This window comes from Paramacrobiotus metropolitanus, unplaced genomic scaffold, assembly GCF_019649055.1.
Source record: "Paramacrobiotus metropolitanus isolate TYO unplaced genomic scaffold, Prichtersi_v1.0 Parri_scaffold0000003, whole genome shotgun sequence".
Taxonomy (NCBI): domain Eukaryota; kingdom Metazoa; phylum Tardigrada; class Eutardigrada; order Parachela; family Macrobiotidae; genus Paramacrobiotus; species Paramacrobiotus metropolitanus.
In genome coordinates, this window is record NW_026570223.1 from 502737 (window position 1) to 528988 (window position 26252).

General features: G+C 41.1%; 3 protein-coding genes across 4 annotated transcripts; 1 reads left to right on the forward strand and 2 right to left on the reverse strand.

Moving 5' to 3' along the window:
- Positions 1 to 589: 589 nt before the first annotated feature.
- LOC129597233 (papain inhibitor-like) lies at positions 590 to 1536 on the reverse strand. The gene has a single exon (XM_055494708.1). It carries the CDS (start codon positions 1389 to 1391, stop codon positions 1029 to 1031), a length of 363 nt encoding a protein of 120 aa, XP_055350683.1. The 5' UTR covers positions 1392 to 1536; the 3' UTR covers positions 590 to 1028.
- Positions 1537 to 2715: 1179 nt separating this feature from the next.
- LOC129596650 (uncharacterized) lies at positions 2716 to 5371 on the reverse strand. Of its 2 annotated transcripts, none has more exons than XM_055493988.1 (9): positions 5125 to 5371; positions 4934 to 5039; positions 4770 to 4819; positions 4491 to 4692; positions 4062 to 4220; positions 3746 to 3874; positions 3492 to 3667; positions 3284 to 3408; positions 2716 to 3177 (listed from the first exon to the last, which is right to left on the reverse strand). In XM_055493988.1, the coding sequence occupies exons 1-9, from the start codon at positions 5299 to 5301 to the stop codon at positions 2964 to 2966; spliced, it is 1338 nt and encodes a 445-aa protein (XP_055349963.1). In that variant the 5' UTR covers positions 5302 to 5371; the 3' UTR covers positions 2716 to 2963. The 2 variants fall into 2 exon arrangements, with proteins under 2 accessions (XP_055349963.1, XP_055349971.1); XM_055493996.1 differs by having other exon boundaries at positions 2999 to 3167.
- Positions 5372 to 6902: 1531 nt separating this feature from the next.
- Positions 6903 to 25941, forward strand: LOC129592118 (glypican-6-like). Its single transcript, XM_055488086.1, is given in 9 exon segments — positions 6903 to 7697; positions 17972 to 18130; positions 18782 to 19182; positions 20559 to 20730; positions 23436 to 23566; positions 24049 to 24091; positions 24094 to 24316; positions 24406 to 24602; positions 24970 to 25941. Coding segments are annotated over 9 exon segments (2106 nt in total). The 5' UTR covers positions 6903 to 7426; the 3' UTR covers positions 25479 to 25941.
- The last annotated feature ends 311 nt before the right edge of the window (positions 25942 to 26252 follow it).

The following is a 26252-nucleotide window of genomic DNA, read 5'->3' on the forward strand; positions in this document are numbered from 1 at the left end:
TCAGAGGCAATAAATTCTGCGTTCATGTGTCAGCGCGTGACCCTCTCGTGCAAAATTTCACGCCGTTTGACCGAAATAATGTGGCAGTAACGCATAGGTTAACAGCGATCTGGAATTTTATCCTTTTGATGTCTAGCCAATTTGACGTCAGAATGTAGAGTCAAAATCATACAGGCCGAAAATGCAAGAGCTGTATCGTAGTGCATAGTGCATACGACGGCACTTCAGATGGACATACCTTACCATTAGCTTGTACCGATATTTGCAAGTACTGTACTTACAGTGTATTGTACACCTGCAGTCCATAATTATATATAGAAGTACACATGCATATAATCATAGCTATATTTGTGTATGACCGTTAACTATGTACCTGGAGTATATCTAAACTTAGGCCGACTGCAGTTCTCGTAATCGCAAAAGCAATGCATACGATAAATCAAACGCAAAGCTTTTATAAGACATTATTGAGCACGAGATTATAGTTATTCGGAACGTACGTTGTAGCGTGTTTTTAATTCGGAAATACTTATGCAGAATTAAAGAAAGCCAAACGTAGTTTGGCATGCAGCCCACGTTTATAACTTCATAAGCCCACGTTTTAAATTCTTGATCCTTTCAAATACTGGTTTCAGTTTTGATTTAGAATTGAAAATAGCTGATCATAAAGTAACAAAAGCAAGATTAGTCTTATCAGATTAGCAATATCTAAACATGAACATTTTCAGCGTTTCATCGTCTCTTGAATCTCGCGGCGATTTTCGAATACATGCAGTACGTTTCAGACTGTCATATTTTGTATGCAATAACAAATAGGAGCGATATTTGGAAGTATTCAAATGAAATCGAAATTTGTTGGCACGCGACCGGATAATACCAAACCATTTGTAACTGCCTTTTTAAAATTCTGCGGTGATTTTAATGAATGACATACATAATAGCAGTTGAACAGGGGAGCTAATCAAATTATGACCTTTAGAATCTTACTGCAGCTACGGTTAGATACAGTCGTCTAGACGAGTTTGCAATTAGCAGCTAACGTAATCCCAGGTCACCCGGATCCGGCCGGTATCCAGTGAGGCCAGGCGTTGAAAAGCGCCGGGTGATAAGTCAATCGATCCACTTGCACAGCCGTCACATTTATCCACAATCTTCACCTTGACCTGTCTGCCACCAGCTCGGACGCTGGCGCATGTTCGGCAGACCGCGGCCGTGTTGGGATTGGCATGCCATCCATACTGGGAAGGACTAATGGCAGCTACCAGTTGGTTGTTGTTGCTCCACTGACCGCACGCGCCCAGTCCCACATCGTACCACGTGGCATCGCCGCTGAAGGCGAAGGCCCCGCAGACCAGCGCCAAGAAGTAGAGAATAACCATACAATGCGACATTTTTCCGAAAATTGTTGCTACACTTTGACTTTCCGATACAGTATAATTCCTTAATAGTTCCTGAACAAAATAGAGAAGTCTATAAGGATTTAGTTTATAAATGCTTGCTTTTTATACGCTTGTCTGCAACATGGTAAATTTGGCTCCTGTGATGAAATCGTCATTTCTGGCTGGTAATGCGTTGGGTATGTAGATGCGCGTATACTATTGCGGATTTAGTTGCGGACTTCCTGTTTCCTGTTAACGCCTTTGTGGTGTGGCACCTGATTTTTGCGATTTCATTGGGTCATTTCCGTTGCTGACAAGCTACGAGAATTTCTGTTTTAAGAAACCGATTAAAGTTCAACTGTTATCTGCACAAGGTCTGACGTATATCACCAAAAGATCTGAAAGGATATCAACAGGGAATGGCTGTGCATGGCAGTGCCATGCTATCCTACAGTAGACGAAAAAGCAAAAGTTAAGATGTAAGGTTACGAAAAGTGGCGCGCATGCATCATTGCTTAGTGCTTGGGACTCTTCGGTCCATTGGAGAAAACCTGATATGCAGTCGTGGTAAATGTGTCTCTCTTGATCGTTCATCAAAACGTAAGAACATATTATGGAACTGGCATACTTCTACGCAAACTGAATTGTTCTATAAGATTGCCTAGTCATGATGCAACCGGAAATAGGTGTGTCTCTTTTTCTGCCATGTACAGTGTTATAGCATGAAGCCTGGACTGCGCATCTATGTTGAGATTTCTTGCATCCCAGTGGTAAATCAAGTTAAGGAGCATATATGCAGCCTGAATAGAGATCCATCCAATAACCAGAGTAACAGTAGCCCTTGTAGCTGTATCTCTGGTTCTCACAATCTGGAATATTTTTGGTAAAACGAAGCTCCGACGGATACTATTAATTTTCTTATTACACATCATCATGAGCGTGATGACGCGCAATATGTGGCTCCCAGCGCGTAATACTTGTTCTTAAATTATTGTCTCAAGGAAGGTCCACGCCCACTTGTAAATGTGGATGAATTTAAGGGTGGGAGAACACGGCCTCCCACAAAGGAAGAGGTTATTGGTCAAAGGAGAAAAAATTTAGGAAATGAAAATGATCCAAAAACCGACTACAGATATATCCACAGGAAATGTATGAGATTATATCAGCAGCCACCGATAAAGGCTGCTCCATACATGCATCAAACACAAAGCGACAGACACTATGTACTATGCCCTACGCTTCCATTCCGCTTCAATTGCATGAAATATTATTACAGTCGTATAAGAGGTCAGTATTAATGTGCATTGAAATTATTAATACTTAATTTCATGACAGATACAAGTACAACAGAGGTTCGGAGAGCCTGGAAGCATACATAGAGCTCAAAGTTGCTGGGGTCATACAGCTTGCTGACAACGAGCGGCATGTTCTGCTTATAAGATAACTCGTCCAAAAACTGAATATAATCCACAGGGGTACTCCAAGTTTATTTTCAAAACTGTCCTGCTGTAGTACAGTTACGCGTTGCTCGCGATAAATTAACCCATATACATTTGTATAAGTTTAAGGTCCGCCATTGGTCAATTACAAATCTTTTGCTGTCAGGACACCGGGTTTGGAGGTGCTGAGCTGCGATGGTGTCCACTTGGAATTTGTTGCTGTAATCAAAGCATCCGGCAGGTGGCTGGAGTCACCGTACTGTCGCAGCATGACCCGCCCATCCGGTGCAATGTCAATGCGGGTTATACTAGCATGGATCAACGGCATGGCTATGGCTTGATTAGGAACCTGCAGTGCTCTACAATTCACAGGCATATTTCACAATACATATAATATCTCCTAATTTATAGCATATACATAAATCCTAGCTCCATGCAAATAAATGTTAACAGTTTTTTACATACCGATCGACAAAATACCGTATAATGCTCGAATGCGTCATAATCAACTCGTAGGAATCATGCTTTTGCTCAGGGGAAGCACGGTGGATGAATTTATTAAATGCTTTCTGGCGACGCTCCTTATCGCTCTGCCAAACAAAATAAACGGATCTTTAAGAACTGTGGGAAAATCTATCATCGATAGCCTATCGACGATAGGTCTTCCACATACTTCCGACGGACAACTCCATATTAAATTGGTTGGTTGCAGTTCCATCCCGGGAAGAAATTTTGCAGCAATTCCTGCCGCTTGTTGTGTGCGATGTTTGCTGGAGACGACAAAGGTCTTCGACCAGTTATAATGCAAAGAAGCGAGAGCTTTGCCTAGAGCTTCCATTTGTTGCACTCCTATAAACCCGGAATTTTTTTATGTAGATCGCGGTTATTAGAGACCGTCAGCAGGAATAGCTTCTTGTCAAGATTTACCAAGCGGTGACATTTCAATTTTTTCCTCCGGCTCCGAATACTCGTAATGACCATGACGTAGCAAGAAGATGTTCCGGGTGGCGGTCACCGTGAGATTCTCTCCCATACGTGGATGCCGATTATCCCAATCTATTGCGTAATGCATCAGCAAAATTTATTGTTTTACAGTCAAGGTGTCACGTGCGACAGCACCGCAGGCTTCGTCGGCGCAAATTTTAAGATTTCTTCAGCAATGAATCAGCACTGCTTGAGTAAAACACTGGTAGTTTGCCTGCAGCATTTCTATAAGGTTCCAGACAAAATGTTAGTGACCTACTTCGCGCCCATCGTTCGCCATTATAAACCGTTTCATGCAGGTCCCAGTCTTCGGTGGCGTTTGATAATAAGATTGTTCCGTTCAGGAGACATTGCGCTTCCTTTAGACGCTTCCTGGTTTCAAACAGCTCCGACTGATGCATTCTGGATTTCAGTTTTTCTGTACGGTATGAAGTTTCATGGCACAAAAGCATTTTTTAGCGGCGTTGTTACAAATGTCACGACGGTGCACCACATTTCAAATACAGCAAACGGAAACATTCTATACAGCGTCAAACTATAGTCGTTAGGATTCTAGATCATACGGTCGGAAAATACCGTAAATACAATTATTTCAATGCAGGCAAATGAAACGCAAATAGCATCATACTGTAAGTACTGTATTACATATATATCCGCACCGTGCATAGAAAAATTTAAGTTTTCATACCGTCTTGCAGAAGAAGCATTATCTGGCTGTTTTCCAGCTTGTAGAGTTCCTGTTCGTTTTTCATTATCCTCAGGACTTCTTGAAAAACTTTAGCGGTTTTATCCCATTTGATATTAGCTGCTCGAGCGGTCTGGTACAAATTATTTGTGCTTTCCAGCTTCTCTAATATTTCCAGCAATTCCTTTTGCAGTCTCTCCGTGTACTGCAGTTAAGCGTCTTAAGATTTGCTGATCCAACATAAGCAGAATTCAACGATAGAGCTGATTTGCCAAAGCTTACCATATTTTCCTGGATTTTAATACCATGTGATAATCGCGAAGGTTCGGATCCTACAAAAAATTACGTTACTACGGAATTAACGTATTACAGTAGGTATATGCATCTAGCATTCGGCTGGTACAACATGTTACCGCTGCAGAGTTCATTCCAAAAGTATGTAATACCTGGATCACTGTAGACTTGTTCCTTGCCCACCATACTAATTTCGGACGGCAGTACATCGGCCAGATTTTCATAATGTATGGGTATTCCATTAATGTTATCATAGTGCTGCGCGTAAAATAAACGAATGGGTAGATTTTAAGCGACCTGGATCATTCGAACTATATCTAACGCAAGCCCGGCCGGTAATTACCTGCGCCCTTTCGATAATATCGCTTCCGGATTTTCGTAAATCGTTGTTGAGAGCTGGTAATGTTGGTATCTTGGAAGACAAATTCCGTCTCAGATATCTTTGACCATCCAAATTGCTGCTTGCCGACGTAATACTGTGGTATATAAAAAACATAACTATGGCAGCGAACCATTCCATTATATGGCACAATTGGGCAAGGATAATCTTTCGACTGCAAAAGAACAAGTGCCTCGTGTTGGCAGGGACCTGCGTGATCGTGAGTGTATTAATTGTGTAAGAAATGTGGTCGAGTGGGCATGTTTTGCGTGTAATTTGCAAATTTTCAAGTGGGACCAAGCAGTTACTGGAAGCGATGACTACACTTTTTTTCACGATATATGTGTGTTAATTTACTGTTGCTTATACTACGATCCCTTCGCAAGTAACATCTTGCGTCCAGCTTTTTGCTGAATCATAGCGGAAATACTGGTACGTTTAATTATCGCATTACTACGGTAGTTTATGTATCGTACATACAATACAGAGTACATAGCAAAAGTTTTCCCGCTCTTTCGCGCATCGCCAGTACTTTATACGTCTTACTGCACTTGCATTGCCTTGGAGTTTTGTACCACCAATGCCAACGCATTGCACAGGGTGCGGACAGCCGAAAGGAGGGCGTATATATGTGAGAACCGTGGTTAATGGGACTTGTGCAAGGTACCGCAGTCGCAATGCACCGCAGAACTGGAGTTAATAAACAATTTTTTTTAATTTTTTTATTTCAGTACGTACAATGCGTCTATAGGGCTGTGACTTGGTTTGATCTGGTTAAAACGTTCTTAGGGTTGCTTTATTAAAATGTACATACTGTACATCTTGCACAACTTTACATATTATTTCATTTCTTCATAAGTTAGTAAAGCAGTGTCAATATTTACGTAACGGGAATGCCGAAAACATCAAAAGTAGTGAAGAAAATTTATTTCACAAAGAAAACGTTGAGTACTAACGCATGGAAATTTATTTTTTGTTCTCAAGCGTGGCACTGACTGCAGTTAAAAAAAAACTTTGTTCTGACTGATGACAACATGTAGATATATTATGTATAATCAAATACATAATTGTGGGCTGCATAACAAAGGAATGCATTTCGAGCTTCGTGTATTCGGCAGCTGCTTTCTGTGCTCCTTTCAGACCCTGTATCGCGGGCATATGACGCAACGTAGAAATGTTGCCGCGTTGTGGATGCTAACGAAGTATAAGCGCAGATATCTCCAGTATCTTCATTTGCACAGATCACGCACAACAGTCTCCTTGACCGTCCTCAGCGCAGTAAATCATCTTGAGACTGTCTTTTATTTCTCCTCATTTAATTCCCTACCATTCTGCCGCATCTGATTACCCGATAAGCGCCGTCAATGCAGAGCATTCACGGTCACACATTGATAAGCAATGAATTAGAGGCTTCTTGGCGTTCCAGGCAATCATTACCGATCAACTAGCCAATGCTAATCAGCTGCAATTCATGAAGCGTCCAGACCCGGCCCGACCAGCCGAGACAATCGTGATTTAATACGACAGTTCCCCATTGGGATAAAACGTCCAAGATAAACAGCATAACCGTGTTAATGAGAACAACAGGGCTGATGAATCAGCCGCGATAAAACGCCTCATACAACACCATGCAGCCAATCGGACGCCGGGTGTATCCCTGCCATCGCGGTCTGGTCTGTTTATTTGATTCACTATTGAGTCTCTCTCTGCCCGGTTCTGTCTCGCTCGCTCTCTTATCGGTTTGACTTTCAGCCCAACGGCAAACAGTGCGCGTACAGGCGGAGAGCGGAAATAAGCCAAGCAAGTCCAAACGTGTATCGTCCGTTTGTATTAAATCGCATATTTTTGGCCGCGCGTCTTTAACTGCTCTTATCCGGACCCGATATTACATTTTCCCATCCCATGTATTGTGTATTATCAGACACCCCCCCAACAACCGGACGGAGAGAGTGTAATTACCTGACTAATAATCCTTGTTCAACCTGCCGAAAATATGCGCCACTGTTAGCATTTTTATGACAATCATATCGCCGCCGCTCGGTACACAAACGCACACACTCACACATATACACCAGGAATTTGTCACTGATGTTTCCCAGTACCGATTGACCATGTGAGAAATCCTTATAATCATGTGAAAATTGCAACGCTTGTAATACGGATTCTTAATGCTCCACAATCTATGGCTACATCTTCCCGGCTTTCGGTACCGGTTGACAACCGTTTTTATATGCATCACGAATCTAATATAAATTATTTATAAAGTATGGAAAGCTATATTGGGATATCCGGCTGCGGTACGATGATCCTGTGGTATTTGGCATCATGTTTATGCATCAGGATGACATATGCCGCTGCAGCGACGACGGCGGTCCAATCTAATCAGACCAGTCTAATCCAAACAACACCCGCAACACAGTTGGATAATTTCACTCGGGAATCAAGAGAAATCCAATGCTTACCGATTAGGCATGCCTATGCCCAGACAACTGCCAAAGGGATTGATGGCTTACAAGTGCCTAGAAGAGCCATTAATGGTAAGAACTTGATCGAACCACAGGGCATCTCCGGCATAGTCCCGTTTTTTTGTCACAACAGCTCGATAATGCCGCGTTATGTATCTGTACTGTATAGTGTATCTATTGGTGCTTCGATCGCGGAGATGATACAAATGCTTTTAAGAGGGTATGGGAAGCGACGGCCGGCATACTTAGAAATTGTTTAGATCCTGTAATGTCAGCTGTTTCATACTCCTTTCTCCCGGGGAGTGACGGGAGATGAACCGGAACCAACAGAGATTTATATGTACACAAGGCAGAAAAATTTATATACATGGATGTGTACCTCGTCGATCGCGCTGCACCACTTGCGCGCGCATCGACGGGACAGAAATGCGCTTCAGCAAATAACCGTTTAAAAAGATTACGCAATGTGCTGGTAAAACACGTTTGTCAATTTTTATTATTTGTTTCAATACATTTTCGGATTTGCTTAAATAATCAGCGGGGGTTGTGCCCAGCGTTTACGATGGCCGGACAAATTTTCCGCTCGTGAAAAATGCTTGTGGTAGATTTTTGACGGATTGTCACCACAAGTGCATCTCTAGAAAGGCAACTGCATGTCAGAGTTTTTGACAAATGATACGGTACTTAATCGGTAATGACTGTTTCTTGTACAGGCTGTTAGTTCATCGATTAAAAATGTATTTATAACGCAGCTTTGCTCGCTGACAACTTTATGCCCATTTAACCTAAATTTCAAAACAATAACTGATCGTAAAGCGTTTTGCTAAAACTTGTAATTAGGTTTTTTCAAAAAATATTTTTTGGAGCTATTGTTTGCATTGTGAATTTATGTAGAAGAACAAACAGTGCACAATGATGCATTTGATTTATTTAAAAGTTACTTTATAAAAATAAATTGGCTTGGTTAGACCGGGCTAAAATGCCGTATATCTAAAGCACCGGACATCCGGAAAGAGGAGTAATTTTCCCATGAACCGGACTGTGTCTGGAAGGTGATCCTAACTGAATTTGGATCGGAAAAACCATCCCATCTGAGCGCTAACCCAATTTTTAACTACAACCCGGGATCGATAAGAAAAACATCAAGAAGATTAGACTGAAAATATCCCATAAGGATGGCGGTCGATCTTTTCTCCAGTTAAATCTCTTCCCGGAGGCTAATAACATCCACTAAAAACTCTGTCGGATGCCGATTTAGATGCCTAATCAAATTATCGCAAAATGTGTGTCATTTTTTCCACAGTGTTTAGGGCGCCGTGTATCGTGTACTGTTGTCGTGTGCATGTGCAGCATCTGCCGAGGCATTGCCCCGACCAAATCGATACATTTCTGATTGAGTTCACGTTTCTCAACTAACATATTATCGCGGTAATATTGTTGACAAAAATACGGTATATAACAATAACAAATATTAAAAAGTCAATAACCTGCATCGCTACTCTCGTTTTTTTTATTTGTATGGATTTCTGAGTGATTAAACTGATAGAATGGCAATATTTTGTTAGGAGAAATGATTATGGAATTTTTTGTACTTTAATGCCGGCACGCGTTGTATCAATTCTGAAGAAATCGATCTCCACATCGCGGTGTGTTATTCTAACGCAGCTCCGTAAAAAAATAATGGTTCGGCGCATACTACGCCCGGTCGTGTATCACAGTGGAACTGGAGCAGAAAAATATGAGTGTTAATTGATAGATTATTGGGTAATGAAAGAGAAATAGGTCAGATAATAAAAATATCGAATTATATGGATCAGATAAATTTCCAATCGCTGCGTATATTGGCATATTGGGGGTGCAGTGGATTATTACAGGCGATTAATCTGTCGATGACGATGAAGGTGGTCCATTATCACAACAAGCACCATCCAGGTTCAGCGCGTACCGGCCATTTTCGAAACAGCCGGTTGATGTTTAAAGAAGGAAGCATGTAATTTGATATGATATGAATTTTATTACCAACTGCACCGTTTATCGATTACGCACCTGCCGGTTTCTAAAGGGGAGAATAGAACGGAGAAATGCACTGGTATCGTATGTAATGCACCATACAATTCCGAACGGCGTCTCTGTTTTGACGGGCCGGGAATATTATGTGTACAGCGGCGCGCTCATGGAGAACATTTTCATTTTGAGCAAAATTCAATAGTTGACAGATGAAATATTATGGTAATTGAATCAACACAACATATCGGATTTTATGGCACTTAATGGGCGGCTTTTAATTCTAAAGCAGAACAACAACACAATTTGAATGCTTAAACACCCACCCTCAAAATGGAAAATGGTAAACTTGGCTGAAATTTCGTTGAATGGTGATATAAGCTGCCCATTCTTTATGAGCGCGAGGCTTTAGATTCGGTAGTTCGGTAAAATCGCTCGAAGTTTTTATTGAGATCTTAAAATATTTAATTCTTGTTAAAAACAAGCTTGTAGTTTTTGATTGGCAAAGCTAACCGAGTTTATAAAAATATACACGTCAAAGGAAGGATTGCTTTTTTCTCAAAAACTTAACTAAAAAGCGAAATTTGGTTTTCTTTATTCAGAAGTAACAAATTTTACTTTGAGACATCACTCATCGTTATCATTAGATCTACAGATACATATACAAGGAAAAGGAATGTTATTTTTAACAATAATGTGCCATGGAAAAAGCTTTTGCCGGTAAAACCAGTTTTTCTGTAAATGTATTCTCCGCTTCACCACGGAAACAGCATCAGCTTAATTAAGGCAAAGTGCTGCAGCCAACGTGATAGACAACCGATCCTGTCGCATGTTATAGCCCATTTTCATCTAGTAATCCTCTGCATGTGGCAATTTTTTGGTGCCTTCACATCTGCTCAGATATCACATTCCACCGGCTAAAGAGCGAGAGGATCCAGCTCGCAACAAGATCATTTATGAAATCACGCAGTGTGTGTGCGCCTCAGTGTCTGCCTCCTTCGTCCCTTCGCGGATCGCGTCCGAACCTGTCCCGTGTACGGTGTACCCATTTCTCCGCGCCACTTGATTGCCGTTGACCTTTTTCGTCTCGCGTGCCAAACGCGATAGAATATCCCATAAAAATTAGCCTAATTTTCGGCCGGGAATCATTTTGGAGAATTTGCAAGCTGAGAAAAAGCCCAGCGGGCGTTGTGGATATATGAGCACGGGAAAATTGCCTCGCTCTCTGTGTATGCGTCCTCTGCTGACCAGTGGAGCGCAATGCCAGAATTGAAACAACGGTCTCTCTCTTTCTCTGTCTCGGCTGAGTCACAGAATCGGTCTGTCTGCACTCTTTGTCAACTGAAGCGGCATTCTGTCTGCACCGTGCATTATTTGACGCGCAGCATCCTAAAGCCGTCTATCGATCATGAGGCAATTAAGGCTGGCTTTTTACGATGATGGTTGTGGCCTCTGTCCATTGGAAATCCATTGCAATCCTTCAAAGCAGATTACTTTCTCGCCCGTCGCTTCTGTCAATACAGACCCTATAATAACAATGTAAAACAAAGTGAGCTGGCATTCCATCGTGGCCTGCTTTTCAGGCCGCTGTCCAGTTGCGCTACGCTCTCCATCTGCATCGCGCTGCTAAGAGCGATTTAATTGCCGTCTGAGCTGATATTGTTGGAAGTTTAATTAAATGATATATGGAAATATTATTGACCCCATTTCAACGGGCCTGCATTCACTGGCCGGCTTAAAACACCCACACACAGACCGTCCCACTGAAGCGGGTTATTTTCACAAATATTGTTCTACAAAAGAAATTTCTAATAATATTGAAATAAAAATAACCAAATGTTTTTACTGCGGATCAGTTCAGTTTCAAGTGTCTTTTTTTCTCTTGACACTCGGGTGATGAATAGTTTACTTGACCGCGGGCACGGTTGACTGGATGATGTCAGTTTTGCTGTAATCTGACTAAAAAGAGATATCCGTTATTTCACGCCCGTACAGCGCCGTTAAATTAATAATATCCCCCTGTGCATGCTTGGCGGCTGGTGAGTTTTGCTTCTCTTTCTCTCTCGCTGGCTACTTTACCGCTTCTGTTGTTTGTACTTTGTAGCCGCCGCATAAAAATACCATGCATTCATTCATGGATTCATGCGTGATGCATGTTCCGCTACTCACTCTATCGCATCGAGTTTTTTTTTCGCGAGCGGCCTGACGTTTCCAGAGCGCACATACTGAGTCATGTACAGCGGAATGAAAAATTTGTGAAAGAAGATGTTTGACATATTTAGAACATGTCCAAACTGAAATTCTACCCGGCCAACGTATAGCGAATATGTCAGTTGTAACAGCCGTTTGTCAATCAGCCCGAGCTCTGTTGGCTCGCACCGGACGTTACGGGCTAATTCATAAATGTCGAAAGATTTTTTAGAAATTCTTGCTTAACGAAGCTTGTCGGATGCGGAACCGAAGACGCCGATGACATATGGTGCAATTGTGATTTTAGGGCAATTATCGTTTTATTGTAATGACCAGCCAAGAGTTGAATTTCTAGAACGGCATCTACGGAAGATTTCGTAAATATTTTACGTATAATTTCAGCTCGAGTTTAAAGCAGACGGATATCTTATTTATACAAGAAAAAAGTTTGCAGTTAGTATAATCCATTAATTTAAACAGGGACTTTTTTGTCGCATGTGCAATAAAATTTGGTTTCATTTGAGTTATATAAAACCAAATAGACAGAATCAAAGATCTGCTTAACTTTATAATATTATTGCGAAATATAATTAATCAGCCAACGGAAAATTGTCTGAAACGCTTCCGGTTAACATTTGTGGTACCTGGTTGATTGTTTCCTTAGAGAAGTATCATTCGCATTTGATTTGTGACATTTGTGTCTTTTACATGGGAATTAACAAACCTCAAACCGGCCTCTTCTATTGTCCCTACCTGCCAGTGGCATCGCGGCCAAAAGAATAAGTTGTTTTTTTGAGTGGCACTCGCAACCGCAATCAGGTCGCTCTTGTCCGGCGGTCGATCGTCGGGGTGCCGATAATAATAGATGTGCACTGCGGGCGCTAAAACGCTGCCGTTTAATCATTATTTAATAATTTTTATTATCGCCCGACCCTGCATGCACGCAAGTACTCACTGTGCTCAGGCGCTTTTTCCATCCGCAGCGTCGACTGGGGTCTCTAACGAGCTGCTAACATGGCCGCTTTGTATGGGCATAATAATAATCTCTATCCAAAATTTACGATTATTGCTTTGACGAGCCAGCAGCAGCAGACAAGCGAGCAAATAATCAAAACGAGAACTTTGAACTGACTGCTTTACGGCTTTAATTTACCACTGTTTTTAGGCCGGCGAAAGTCCGAGGGGGATGTGAGCGAGGTTAACCGCTGTGTCAAGGGGAATTATTTATTTCCATTTTATTTGTTTAAAGTTAAATTCGAGCGCACGATTTGTTTTACTTGCACAAAAAAGGAAGATATATTGTAAATATTTTCATAAAAAATTATCCAAAATTTTTGCTTTTTTGATATAATCGACGAATGGGCTCGCCTCAATACGCCTGATAGAATCTGAGAAATTTGGCGTTTTGGCGTTACTAAAAAAACAAAATTAATTGTATTACTAATCAAACCTTTTCTAAAATTCTGTATCGTTTCCGCTCGTTGGCCAACTTGGCATAACTTCAAACTGCTGTTTACTATTACGTAGTGACGTGAAAAATCGCAATGTGTCAGGATGTTTGTACCGTAATAAATTATTCCGCGTTCGATTACTTTGATGCTCCTTCGCGAATGACCTGGTTTTTCCGGAGCACAGCGCAATTGTATTACATTACATTAATTATCCCGAGAAAAATGCAGAGGATCGTTGCGCGCGCGGATCGAACGTCTTCTGCCAATGTTGTCCTCCGATAAACTGTTTGGTAAAGGTCGACCCGGCATCGATTTTCGGTGATTTTTAACTCGGTACACACTTGCATCTTCGATTTTTTTACGTAATGGACGAAGATTGAATGATCTTTTCAAATTCGGTGAAGACTGTGAGGTTGATGCGGTCTTGTGTGACCATTCAGATTGCCTCTTGTGATGCCAACAACACACCGGAAGTGGAATGCTTCTGTCTCGCATTTCGTAACTTTTGTTAGGAATTCTGCCTTCTTCTTAACAGCAACATCCATTTATTTGAAAATACCAGAGACAGCATTTTATGTTTCGTTAAAAAGTATGTTTCTTTACTGGTCTGCTTGTTTCGCGTTGACAAAACGCTGAAACGGAAACGAACTAAATGACAAAAATTTTTTATACGGGTTTTTTACAAGCTGGTGTTGGATGATAAATATCAGAATAAAACGTTTCCCATGAATGCCGAGAAATATTTTTTCGCATTTTATTACCCGGCTTTTTATTGACCTTGCATGCGTCTTTGTGGATGAGCAACGCGAGTGCATCCATCAAAGCGTAAACAGCTTGATACATCCGATGACTGCGCGTTCAAATACATCTGCAATCGACAAAGTACATAATTCCTTTGATCACTGCGTTTTTTTGCTGAATGCGTTTAATGGCTCCATCCTGTTAGCCGAAGGAGGGGGGAACTTTGTTCTTTGGCCCGATAAAATCTAGCAACAAAAACTAATATAAAACGGCCAAATTGGTCAGTGATGCAGAAATAAACACCGGGGTTCGGTGTAAGTAGACGATTAAATTGAATGGGAGTTGGTACGTTTGATGGCCTCGGCAAATACAAAGCATTTATAGCACGTTGCCTCTTAATGCCGATTGCCGGGTTTATTTGTTTTGTTAAAGCGATATCGATCGAGTTAAAAAATTCAAAATCCTTTTAATCGAGGAATTATCCAACAGCACTAGAATCCGAAAGCACTAGTTAGAGTTTAATCTAACAGTTTTTTATGGCAAGAGTCCAATAAGAGATGTAAAGTTTAAGAAATCTGTTGTAAATCATAGTGTTTTGATATTTGTTGTGGCATTAGATTTTTAACATTGTGGAAATAAAAAAGATAACTTGATTATTCAAAGTCGAAGTGAAATTTTTCGCAGAGGTTTTATATGAGAAAGTAAAAACGATCGTTTTTCATTCTGTGATAAGCGGTAGTTACAAGCCAAACCCGGTGTGAAAGTGTGTAAATGGCATATTTTCCATAATGATCAGCCGCGACCGATTGGCGGTGTGCGAAATGCCAATATGTAATTGTGATGATACACTGCGGTTTGGTCTAATCGCCGTTGGAAGGCCGGCTGACCGTTGGTGTGCAATCGACGGAACCGCGTTGTGCTCACAGGTGAAGCTGTTGATTTAAAATCTAGAGGGGATGATTTCGGTTCCGGTTCAGTGTCACATGGGATTTGCAGATTTAGCGTGACCGTTACGGAATATTGCTCTAAATTTTCCCAGTCCCTGGGAGATCGTGAGATTTTTTGTGTGTGCTTCTATCATCAATCAGTTCAGCAGCATTTAAATTTTCTCGTATTTCACAAGACTTTAAGTTTTTTATTATAATTTTATTTCAGGCAATCCAGATTTAAAAATTAAATTTCTTTATTATAAAAAAATCACTTTATGTACGATAAAATTTTAACCTAGACTAACGGCGGAAAAAAATAATGTTTTGCGGTTTACAAATAAGTTGTGTCTACGGTATGCGAAGCGTTGGTGGGAGAATAACAAGCATGTCGGCGATAATCTGTTTACCGTGTTCTTTAAAGACCCAGCGGAATGAGGCAAATGTTGATTTAAGCTGTAGCATAATCAGCGCGAAATATTATGTACATACTATACTTCGCGTAGATGAACTGAAATGTGGATCAGCTGATACGGCGGCTTGCATTTGTTACCGGCAGATTTTATGTATCCAAAATCCACTTTGCAAATAACGCCGCCTGGTGAACTGCTCGCTAATCCCGACACGAGAGAAACTGTAGAGAAGTGGGAAAGCTACCGAAATCCACCCGAATTTTTACCGGTTTCATTAAGTGTCAACAACCACATTTTTCACGAGAGCAGAGCAGAGCTTCTGAACACTTTATTGCGTCGTAAATAGACTAATCTATGCAAAACAGAAAGCGGATACAAAACCGCTTCAACTCTAAATTAATACTTACACCTTTAAATTTTCATCAGTTTTTTGCGAGGATTGGAATTTTTTGATTTTAACGGCAGTCCGACAATTTTATAATCTTTAATCTAAGCCTCATTTTACAATTCTCCTTTAGAATTTTATAATAAGCTGATAAAATAAAACTGATTTTTGTGAAAATACTTACAAAGTTCACCTTTTAAATGCCTTTGGCGACAGACCAGAAGTGTGACGACCAATTAGACAAGCTGGGGCAATCAATATTTGTCTAACCGTCTGGTATTAATTAGAAAACCTGTGCGCATTGTGTGATGGGGAAAATAAAGTGGATCAATACGCACTGATAATCCTGAGGATTTTCTCTTTGCCCAGCACGCAGATTAATTTTCCCCCGCCGACGATAGCAAATCATCCAAACACGTTTGACCAGTGGTCAGCGGCTGTACATGTAAACAGTGATCAGTATATCAGCGCGGCTGCGCTGGCTGGGCTTTTACTTTGACCCACTCAGCGGGGGATGCGTATTGTCGGGATCGCCGGCATTTTCAATCAAAGCCAGTGGATTTTTCTCCATTCTATACTCCAGCACACTGCACAAACAGACAAGCCCCCGTGGGCGACATATTCGGGGGCGCGCAGCAGCCTTTTTCATTTCGTAGATGGAATGCACTGGACTCCGTCGCTGACAAGTTAATTACGCCATTTAAACCTATCTGTCGCCTGTATCGATTCTAATAACGCGTAGAAAGGGGGGAAGATTAGCTTCCATTTGACCGAATTTCCCGTAAGGGGCTTATTTCTTCAAGAGGTCTGGAAATTTTAATACAATTGTCTACAGTATGTGGGGCGCGCTAGTGAACCAACCTGTTTCAACACAAATTAGTTATCGTTTTTCTAAGGTGAAAATCTATATGCAGCTTTCGAATAAGAAAATGCAAAATGAATTTTTTTGTGCGATTGTTAGTTTAACAGTTTTGCAGGCTTACGTAGTGTAACGGCTAATTTCGGGCGACATGAAAGCGTATGGCATATTTTACAATTAGTTGTGTTGGGTTAAGTGATTTATGTACTTTCGTACAGTCATTTCAAACAACTTTTTTTATACCCATTCTACTCATCGATTTAACAACTCTTTACATCTTTTTATTAAGGTGAATGCAGGTTTTTTAGGCTGTTTGAAAAACGTTTTCTCATCGCACTGTACTCTGTATATGTTATTGGCATTAAACATCTGTTGTCAAGTATAGCATCTCAATAGATAAACAGGGTCAGCGGTCAAACGCATCTTAACCAAATGCCTCTCCATCAACAATACTCTCACCACAGCAACACACACGATCGCTTTCACTTCCTCTCAGGCTTTCCAAGTGGTACCGCCACCGACAAAAAACCGCGTATAAAAGCGGACACGCTCATGACATAACCGCTATCATGCCCTGAACACTGGCTGCATTCGCCTCGACGGCCAGTCTCGGCAATCGGCAATGAAACGGCTTTCCAAAGCGGCACTTCCGGTGGTGCGGGTGTGTGTGCGTGCCGGGGTCTTGGGCTGGATTTGTCATTCAATCCAATGGTCAAAATCGAATAAAGCGCTTGTCAGTCAGCTGTCAGACCTCCCGGTTGGTCCCATCTGCGGGGCTGTTGTTTGAGTGGCTTTGATTTGTAAATGACATTCTGGGATATTTATGAAAAGAGCGGTGATTTCAAGTTTTAAATTATGCAGAGTGCTACTGCTATGCGCTGACAGTTGCCGGGATTTATGCGCTGTACTTACTGATTAAGGCGCATTTGCTTTAAAAACAGAATTTAAGAAGGGATTAGAAATCTGTGATCGGAAAAGCGGCGAAAAGCTATCGTAAATAGAGAAGTCTTGAATCCGCATATACACGATTACTATACAAAGATTTAATGAGCAGTCATTTCTGATAACTTTCGCTTACATGGAAAGAAGCACTGATATTTTCGCTCACTGATATTTTTAATGAGATTTTTCGTCTTCGTAGTTAAATCTAAATCAGAGCAATTTGAAATTATTTTATTCTTGTATTTAATATTATCACGCAGTGGCCATAAAATAATGTATCTGTACGCGTACAATTCTTAAGAGAAACTGTAGTGTAACGGCCGATACCGTGATCCCAATGGTATGGGCTATTATGTGTAGACTGCAAAGAACCCTTTAAATGAGAACTAAAATCGTTTTGCAATACTTTATCGTCGGATGTTTTTTTTCCTGCAGGTGATCACTTGAAGTATTGCTCACAGGAAAGCACATGTTGTACAGAGGACACGGAAAGGAGACTGCCGGTGCTGGCGCTGGCCGACTACGAGAAACTTCTTCAGGATCACCTCAACCGCTTTAAAACACTCCTTACTACCAGGACAGCCAAGTTTGACGGTAAGAATAGGTCCGAGGATAATGCCGGTACCGAGGTTGCGTTGACTAAATTCGGGACGGCGAAGGCAGACCTTTGCTCGGGGAAAACAAGACCATAACGCGGTTAGGCGGGGCAACAATTTACTTTAGTAGAAGAACAAGAATTTAAAATCCTTCCTTTTGGAGTTTTTTTTCCAGATGTTTTATAATCAGCCTAATTACTGTAACGGGCGGCAGTCATGAACAAATGCTGCATTTTTTGTTTTTCGATAAATTCTGGAGAATTTTTCGAACTGCGGGAATAATTAAAAGGGTCACCCGTAGGTAGAGAACGGTGCCGAGCTTTTTTTTGACTGCAGATAGTTTTCCTGTATAACGTTCGGCATGGACTGTTTAAAGATTCTTCTCCATTGTACTACTACGCGATTTTTTTATATTGAGATAACAAGTGATCTGTTACACTTTGAAATACAAATCAAATTTGCAGACGATGAAACTTTGGTATGGTAGTGTTATCGTAGTGAACTGGCTGGCATATACGTTTAATATCACCAAATTTTGCGAGTTTGCTCCAATCAAATCCATAAAAACTTAAGAACGTGTTTATTCATGTTCCATTACAATAATAATTATACGTGAGCTGTAATCCTTTTTATGTCTCTCCTTGGCTAGACTTTTTTTCGGACCTAATACGGACCGCTAAAAATAACCTGCACGACATGTTCATCAAGACATACGGTGACAATTATAAGGACAATGCCGGTATCTTCACCGAACTGTTCGATGATCTGGAGAAGTATTACCGGGGTAACCGCGGCAACACCGTGGACCTGCAGGCCTCCATGAACCGTTTCTTCAGCCGGTTATTCCAGAAGATCTTCATCATGCTCAATCCCACACAGCAGTTCGACAGCCAGCAGCTGCAGTGTTTAGCCCGAAATATGGAGAAAATTCGTCCGTTCGGGGATGCCGCCGACAACCTTAGCAAGCAGGTCAAACGCAGCTTCACGGAAGCCAGGACGTTCGTACAGGCGTTGGCTATTGCGCGGGATACGGCCCGAACTGCCTCGGAGGTGTGGGAATATTTATTTGGCTAACTGCGAAATCTAGGAATTTTTTATTTAATTATGTATAAAACTGCTTAAGTAGTTACATATTTCTTATAAAAGAAGAATATTTAGGTGAAAAAAATATTTTAAAAATAATTATTCAGCATAATTTCTACATTATAAAACGTTCATTATTATGATTTTGTTCCTGTAGTGTGTTTGCCATTCGTTTGTTAGCATTTAAATTCTTAGGGCTTTCAATAAAAACCCAATAATTTATTCTTGGTTTTGGAATAATTTGAATTTTTTAATCGGTTCAATTCAATAATATTTCATTAGGATTCCTTGTGTGCTATTGCTAGTTTTTTTAATTAGGATTCTTACGCTTCAAAAAGCTAAGAAATTATTTTTATAATTTATCTTGCGCAGCGATTTGCAGTGAGATTTTATTCACATTTTTTCCTTGGCTCAAATTTCATGAGAAGGTTATGCGGAAGCCGTAACTAAGAATAGCACGTAAGAACGTCAGCGCACAACTTTCAGAATTTACGAGCGCGGTTCATTGTGCCAATTCCGTGATCTGGCTCGGTTGTGTGTGCGCTGTGCAGTGAACGGCGGAATGACCGGAAGTGGGTGCCAAAGCGCGCTGTGCGCACTATGTAACCAGCGCGATTCGGTAAACCCGGCAGAAAACACGTAGGCGGACAGGCAGGGAATAACGTTGGGCTTCAATTAGCGTAAGTTTGTTTTCGGATTCCCCGATAAGAGCGAGAACCCAGCACCGCATCCGGCTGATTGATCTGACAATTCCTTATGCCTAATGATTCGTGTCGCTTTCCAAATGTCATGTTAAGGCGGTAGTTTTTGGCGCGTCTATGTAACCCGACGTCTATGTAACACTACGAGTAGTTGATTTTTCCAGCACATGTTAAAGTTGCATAAAAAATAATTAAATTATCTCTTGGCAGTAAAAAATGAGAAAAAAATGCTTTAAATAACTTTGAAACTTTGTGAAAGAATCAACCAAAGTAGCGGTTTTATGACACCGGTAGAGCCACAAAAAATAATCCGTGAAATTCTACTTATATTGTCTTAACAGTTTTATCTGGAATTTTATGACAGTTTATGTTCATTTTTTTATGTTTTCACGGTATTATACATGTAGCATAATACACATCGAGCCTGTATTTCAAACCGGGCCGAACAGAACTGCACACTTTAGGTCGTTAGCGGTGCAACTCTGTAAAGAAAACTAATGACTATGCTAAGTGGTTAATTATTAACTTTAGACTGACTATAAATATTTAGATAAAAAACCGTTACGAAATAAACAAAAAGGGGGAAAGTTTATAACATCATTGAAAAGTTAACACAGTAAATAAATATTGACGCTTTAATAGATTACGCCATCGGTGGGTAGCCACTGCTCCGTCGCACTGACCAGGATGATGTACTGTCCACAGTGCCGCGGACTGCAGAACCTGAAACCTTGCCATCCATACTGCTTAGCCGTTATGAAGTCCTGCCTCGGACAACACATTGATCTCGACAACGAGTGGAACCAATTTGTCGGTAAGAAAGCTGAAACATTTACCAAGAAAATTTTTTATTTTAAGAATGAAAGCTTTCTACAAATACAAGAAATTTCAGAGCGTGTTTTGTTGCAATATATTTTTAACACGTAAAACGTTCTTCTAAAAAAACTTTTCTAATGTTAAATGTCAGGAAAGAGAGATTTTACTTGTTTTAACCGTCTTTTTATGAGCAATTGTGAACTACTTGTAATTAAGACCTGCACGTGTGGCGTTTTTGAATAACTTCAATCCAATCAAAAGCTGAAATGTTTGCCCAGCTTAACAGCTGTATTTAAAAGCTCCTTAACGTTGAAGACGCACATTCGTATAATATAATGTAGATCTGTCAAAAGGGGAAACTAGCTACCACTTAGTACGGTAAGCGGTCTGACCAGTGGCCTATTGATCACTGTCCACTGGCGGCAAACATATTTCTCAAGTAACCTGTTTATCAAATGCTCCTTTCAATACACATTGTCGGCTCATTTCCTGCCCGGTCCGGTCTCTCTCCGGCGTTATTGATATTTTTCTCCATTTTGCGCGCCACTTATTATGCAGGCGAAATCGCAGAATTATTCTTTAGAGGTGAAGTTGTTGACCTTTGAAATATCATTGACGAAACCACAATGAGCGTGAAAAGACTGCGGAAATTTTTTCAAGCGATTCATGTTGTCGGAAAAAAATACGTTCGCATTTTTAGAAAATTTCTAGCGACGTACAAAACGATTTATTTAATTTCAGCTAAAAGTTTTCTCTAAGAAGGATCATCCAAAGAATCCTCGTGAATATTTTTTGCAGCTTTTCCTTATTTACCATTAATTTGATGACTCGTTAACGTCGGTTAAAATTTTTTTTCTAGAATTACATATACACATTGCCGAAAATAAAGTGGTTAGTATACTGTAGAACTTAACGTCAAAAGGTTTCGAAATAATTAATGACTGCGTGACCTGATGAATCCGTTTATCCTTAAACCAAACACATGTTGACATGTAAATGATTTTATGGCGTATATCAAAGGGCGAAATGGAAGCAGGTAATTACGTGAAGCTACTGCGGCGCAGTGTACAACACAAACCCGTCTGGAGCTGTACGGCGGTGTTCTTTATGACCTAATGCCACCCAGTTCTCAGATCATAAAAACGCCACCATTAAGACTCTCCTCCAGACAATAATGACGCGCCATCATTGTCCCATTGTCATGAATGCTGGGCTTCGCTTAATTTACTTTAGCAAATACCACCACAGTAAAGGTTACTTCGGGTGTGTTTTTCTTTGAATCCACTGAAACAATGCGCATTATTAGCGATGATATGTTTAGGTTTCATACCGGGCACAGCTTTTCCCTTTTGCAATACCGTTTTTCTCAGCAAATTCCTCAGCGGATCAGTATGAAAATGTAATAGGTGCGGCCCGTTGTGGACAAGGGAACTCATGCATTCTAATACTTAATATGATAGCGATATAATAATAATAACAATTATTACAATAATACTTGGAGTAATTACCAATTATGCAGCGATTGACTTGGGGGAATTGTGTTTGTATTCATAACCATGGACAGCAGTCCATAAAACTTAAGGTTAATGGTACTTAAGCTAAAAACAAGATCAGCTAGAAAGTAGTGGCCATAAAATACATAACACCTATAATTAAATAAATTAAAAAATCAGTGTAGTGTAAATTGCCTGAAAAATTATAATACGTTTTTAAACACACGCATCAACATTAGGGTTTTATTAAATATAATAAACAGCACGTGTGTATCTGTATATGGCGATGTGGAAATTGTTGGCTAAGAATAACGCTTTAATACTGTAGTATGGTTAATCTTCAAACGTCGGGGTTTTTAAATTTAATCATACGGAGATTTTTAGTTTTTACGTACGCGTATATATATAAAAGTTCATATATGTGCATACTCTGGGGAAAACTCATGAACAATATCAACACATCACACATGACTTATTTTGTTACAATGTCGTTCCAGATAGTTTAAAGCACTTCCCTAAATATAAAACCGGCAAAGCCCGGCACACTTGACCAGTGCAATCCTCTTAAAAGGAGGAATGTGGTCACTTCCCTCTCCCGTATAGCGAGGCACGAGAGGAACAAAAGTGCCGTTGAATTTCCTCAAATACACACTGATTTGTGTGTTTCCCCCTAAAAGCTCTTAAGGAGTGGGATTAACAAACTGAGCAGGATTTTCCGTGTGTTATTTAAATGAATATTAATTCCCCAGTCCCCAGTGCTGGGCAGTCCACCATCTGGCCGCCCGAGTCAAAGCGACTTAATCGCACTTTTATCATTTGTCTTTTGTTATTCCTCCCCTTATTAATACAAATAGCCCGGAGAGTTGATTATGTCGCAGTTAGGGATCATGCTAATTATGCGCATACCGAGCATTAAGAATTAACCACTTTTGACACATTCCTAACTCACTGCGCGCCAGTCAGCGCCATCTGCCTGCTTCTTCGCCGGCCCGTTACTAATTTTGTTATACAAAATTTTGCCAGTTTCTTCATTAAAACATAATTAAGTGTTGGTAACGCTAAGTTACGGTAATTTCAATTTTTAATTATTTAAAAATTAATGCTCTTCGCAGTTATAACGGTTGGTAGAAAACAATGCGGGAAACTTTCACGCACGAGATAACGTATGCGCAGGCGGAATCAATGGATAACGGTGGTATTTTAATTGCAGATGCGCTGCTCTTATTAGCCGACCGGCTAAGAAATCCATACAATATTGAGGCGGTGGTTGCGCCCATTGATGTCAAAATATCCGAGGCCATCATGAATCTCCAAGACAATGGGCCGAAAATTTCCGAGCAGGTAAGCATATAGTATTTAATCGGAGCGCAACAATTCCGCGTATCCAGTTGCCGACGCGCAGCTGCTCGCGTCCAGGTGGCCACATATTATCCCGATTATTGGTCATTCGCCCAGTTATCAAAGAAACTGAAAACAAATTTCTTATCGTAGAAGCGAATGTATACAAAATCTAATTATCAACACGAACAAAATATTTGAAAGATTTTCTGTTTTTCCGTATAATTTTTTGTGTTTAAGATTTTAAAAAAATAATAGGCAACATTAGAAGACAAATAAGGCAATTACGGATATCAATACAGAACAACAGGTGACCTTCAGTAGTACAATAGTCTAACAGTACAATAGTTTAGTAGAACAGTGCTGAAAATGTTTTCCTTTTTTAAATTTTTAGGAATTATTTTACGTCTATAAGATTTCAGTTATTAAAGCCGTAATTTTGTTAAATGGGAATTACGGATACGAAAGACAGGTGACCTTTACAGGTGCTGAAAGAGTGCGGTGCCAAGCGTACCCGCCGCGCTGCCCTGCGCCAGCCACTTATCAACCTGACCAAAACACTCCGTTGTCAGCCAGCGTTCATCCAGTTACCGGTCTGGTCAGTCTAGACCATCTCAGTAAGGAACTGAAAGAGAAACTGGCTCCCACCAAGAACTTTTGGAGCAGCCTCCCCGGGCAGATGTGCAGTGATTACGGGAAGAGCATTAAAACCCCGCTGCAGGATGACTGCTGGAACGGATTAACCAAATCCAAGTAGGTCACCCGAAGAAAATACTCTTTCAGGGGAAAGTACTCAAAGTAGGGATTAAACAGTGGATGCGGTAATGGAAGCGGCTTTGCAGGTCGATTGCGTCAGCGGTGGAAGCGGCGGGTAACCCGGGCGCAAAGATGACCAAGAGTCTGACGGAAGCGCCCGGCGGCACGGAGAGCGGTGTAGGAAAGGGTGGGCTGATTAATCAGCAGATTCAGCAGCTGCGAGTGGCCACCATGCGATTGCGACAGGCGTATAACGGCACGGATGTGGATGTTATCGAACCTGGTAGGTTAATGGATAACGTCATAGTCGTAATACCGATTAGCAGTCGGGTGGCCGTCGGCAACTTCTTTATTTTTTCATAAAAATAATGAAATTGCACAGTCGTTTAATACAGAAACAAAATAACAATTAAGCTCGCTTTTATGCACCCTCAGAATTCTTGGCACATGGCCTGTTATTTGCTGCATTAAATAAAAAACATAGTTGAATAAAAATTAAAAAGAAGTCAGAAGTAAAAAATCGAAAAAAGCTGTTTTAAAATTGTTACATTTAGTTATCGTAAGCAATATGGACTTGTCTCCACGAGAGACAAAGTTACACAAAAACTTTTATAGAAATTCGTTGTAGAGTAAAATTTTTGGTATTTTAGTGGCCGATTCTGACGACGAAGACCATACCGCGGAATCCTCCATAACAGCTGACGTGGAAGGCAGCGGCAGCGGTGATGGTGCATTCGACGCGGACGGCTCCGATTTAGAACCCGACGAGGACGACGAAGACACCGAAATCGAAGGCTCCGGCCTGATCGAGTCCACCGTGGCCACCATCCGCGTCCACGGCCCGAGCGCCATCACTCTCCCGCCGGAGATCCCTATCATCATCCCCGAGACGATATCATCGGCCGCGCCTCCCCGCCCTGCCGCCCCCATCACCATCGAGCACGAGGTGCGTCCCCTACCCACCTCCACCACGCCAGACGATCTCCACTTCGACACCACGACGACCACCCACCGCCCGGCCATCATCGTCACGACGGCCCCGCCCACCACCCGCAGACCACCGGAGCCCAAGCGGCCGCCGGTGGCCGCCGCGCCTTACTGCCATTCCTCCGTTTTCCTGATACTTTTATCTGTGTTAATATGGCGGTTCAGTAGTTAGCTGAACGCGACCACCCCCGGGGACGCACGCAGATTATGTGCCGTTTATTGCTGACCTTTTGACATTGTGGTCCGCGCCCGCCGCCCGCCCCGATGGCCCGAGAGAAAGAGCCGGCCGGGTGCCGACACAATATGTGATCTTTCGATGCAGTTTTTATTAATTTTGTCTGTTTTGAAAATAAGTACATGTCTCGTTCGTTGTTTTTGTGGACATGTCGACTTCTTTTTTACGTTTTTCGTACTGTCTTTTTCTGGTTAAGTTAATTGTTTTTTTGTTAGCTGTGCCGTTTTTTAAAATCCATGTTGTCATGGGTCCAAGTTGATAGTATGGAGATTTTAAAAATTTTAATCCTCTGCGTTCGGTTAGTACTTTTGACAGACTTGTTACTGGTGTATTTTTAATGGTTACCTATGTGTAGGAAGTTCTATATTGTGATTGCGTTAATAAAATACTGGTTTCGTTGTCCTGTACCGAAAAATGAAATCCAGATTCGATTTATGCTGTTGCAACCCGCTATCGCAGAAGTGTATACTCGTGAACTGGATTTGTTTTTGTTTGTTCGGCTTAATTATTCTTCAACAAAAATGCCACACGTGATCTTTGGTCTGGAATTTTCCGTTCCTGATTAATTACGAGTGATTTGACTATACACATTACACATCTGACTGGGTTGTATGCCACGTTTGCCACGCACAACGACCCCGGTTTGAAAATACAGCATAGCATTCTTTACAATCAGGTCAATCACACAGGCAAAGTGCGCCTGAAAGGGCC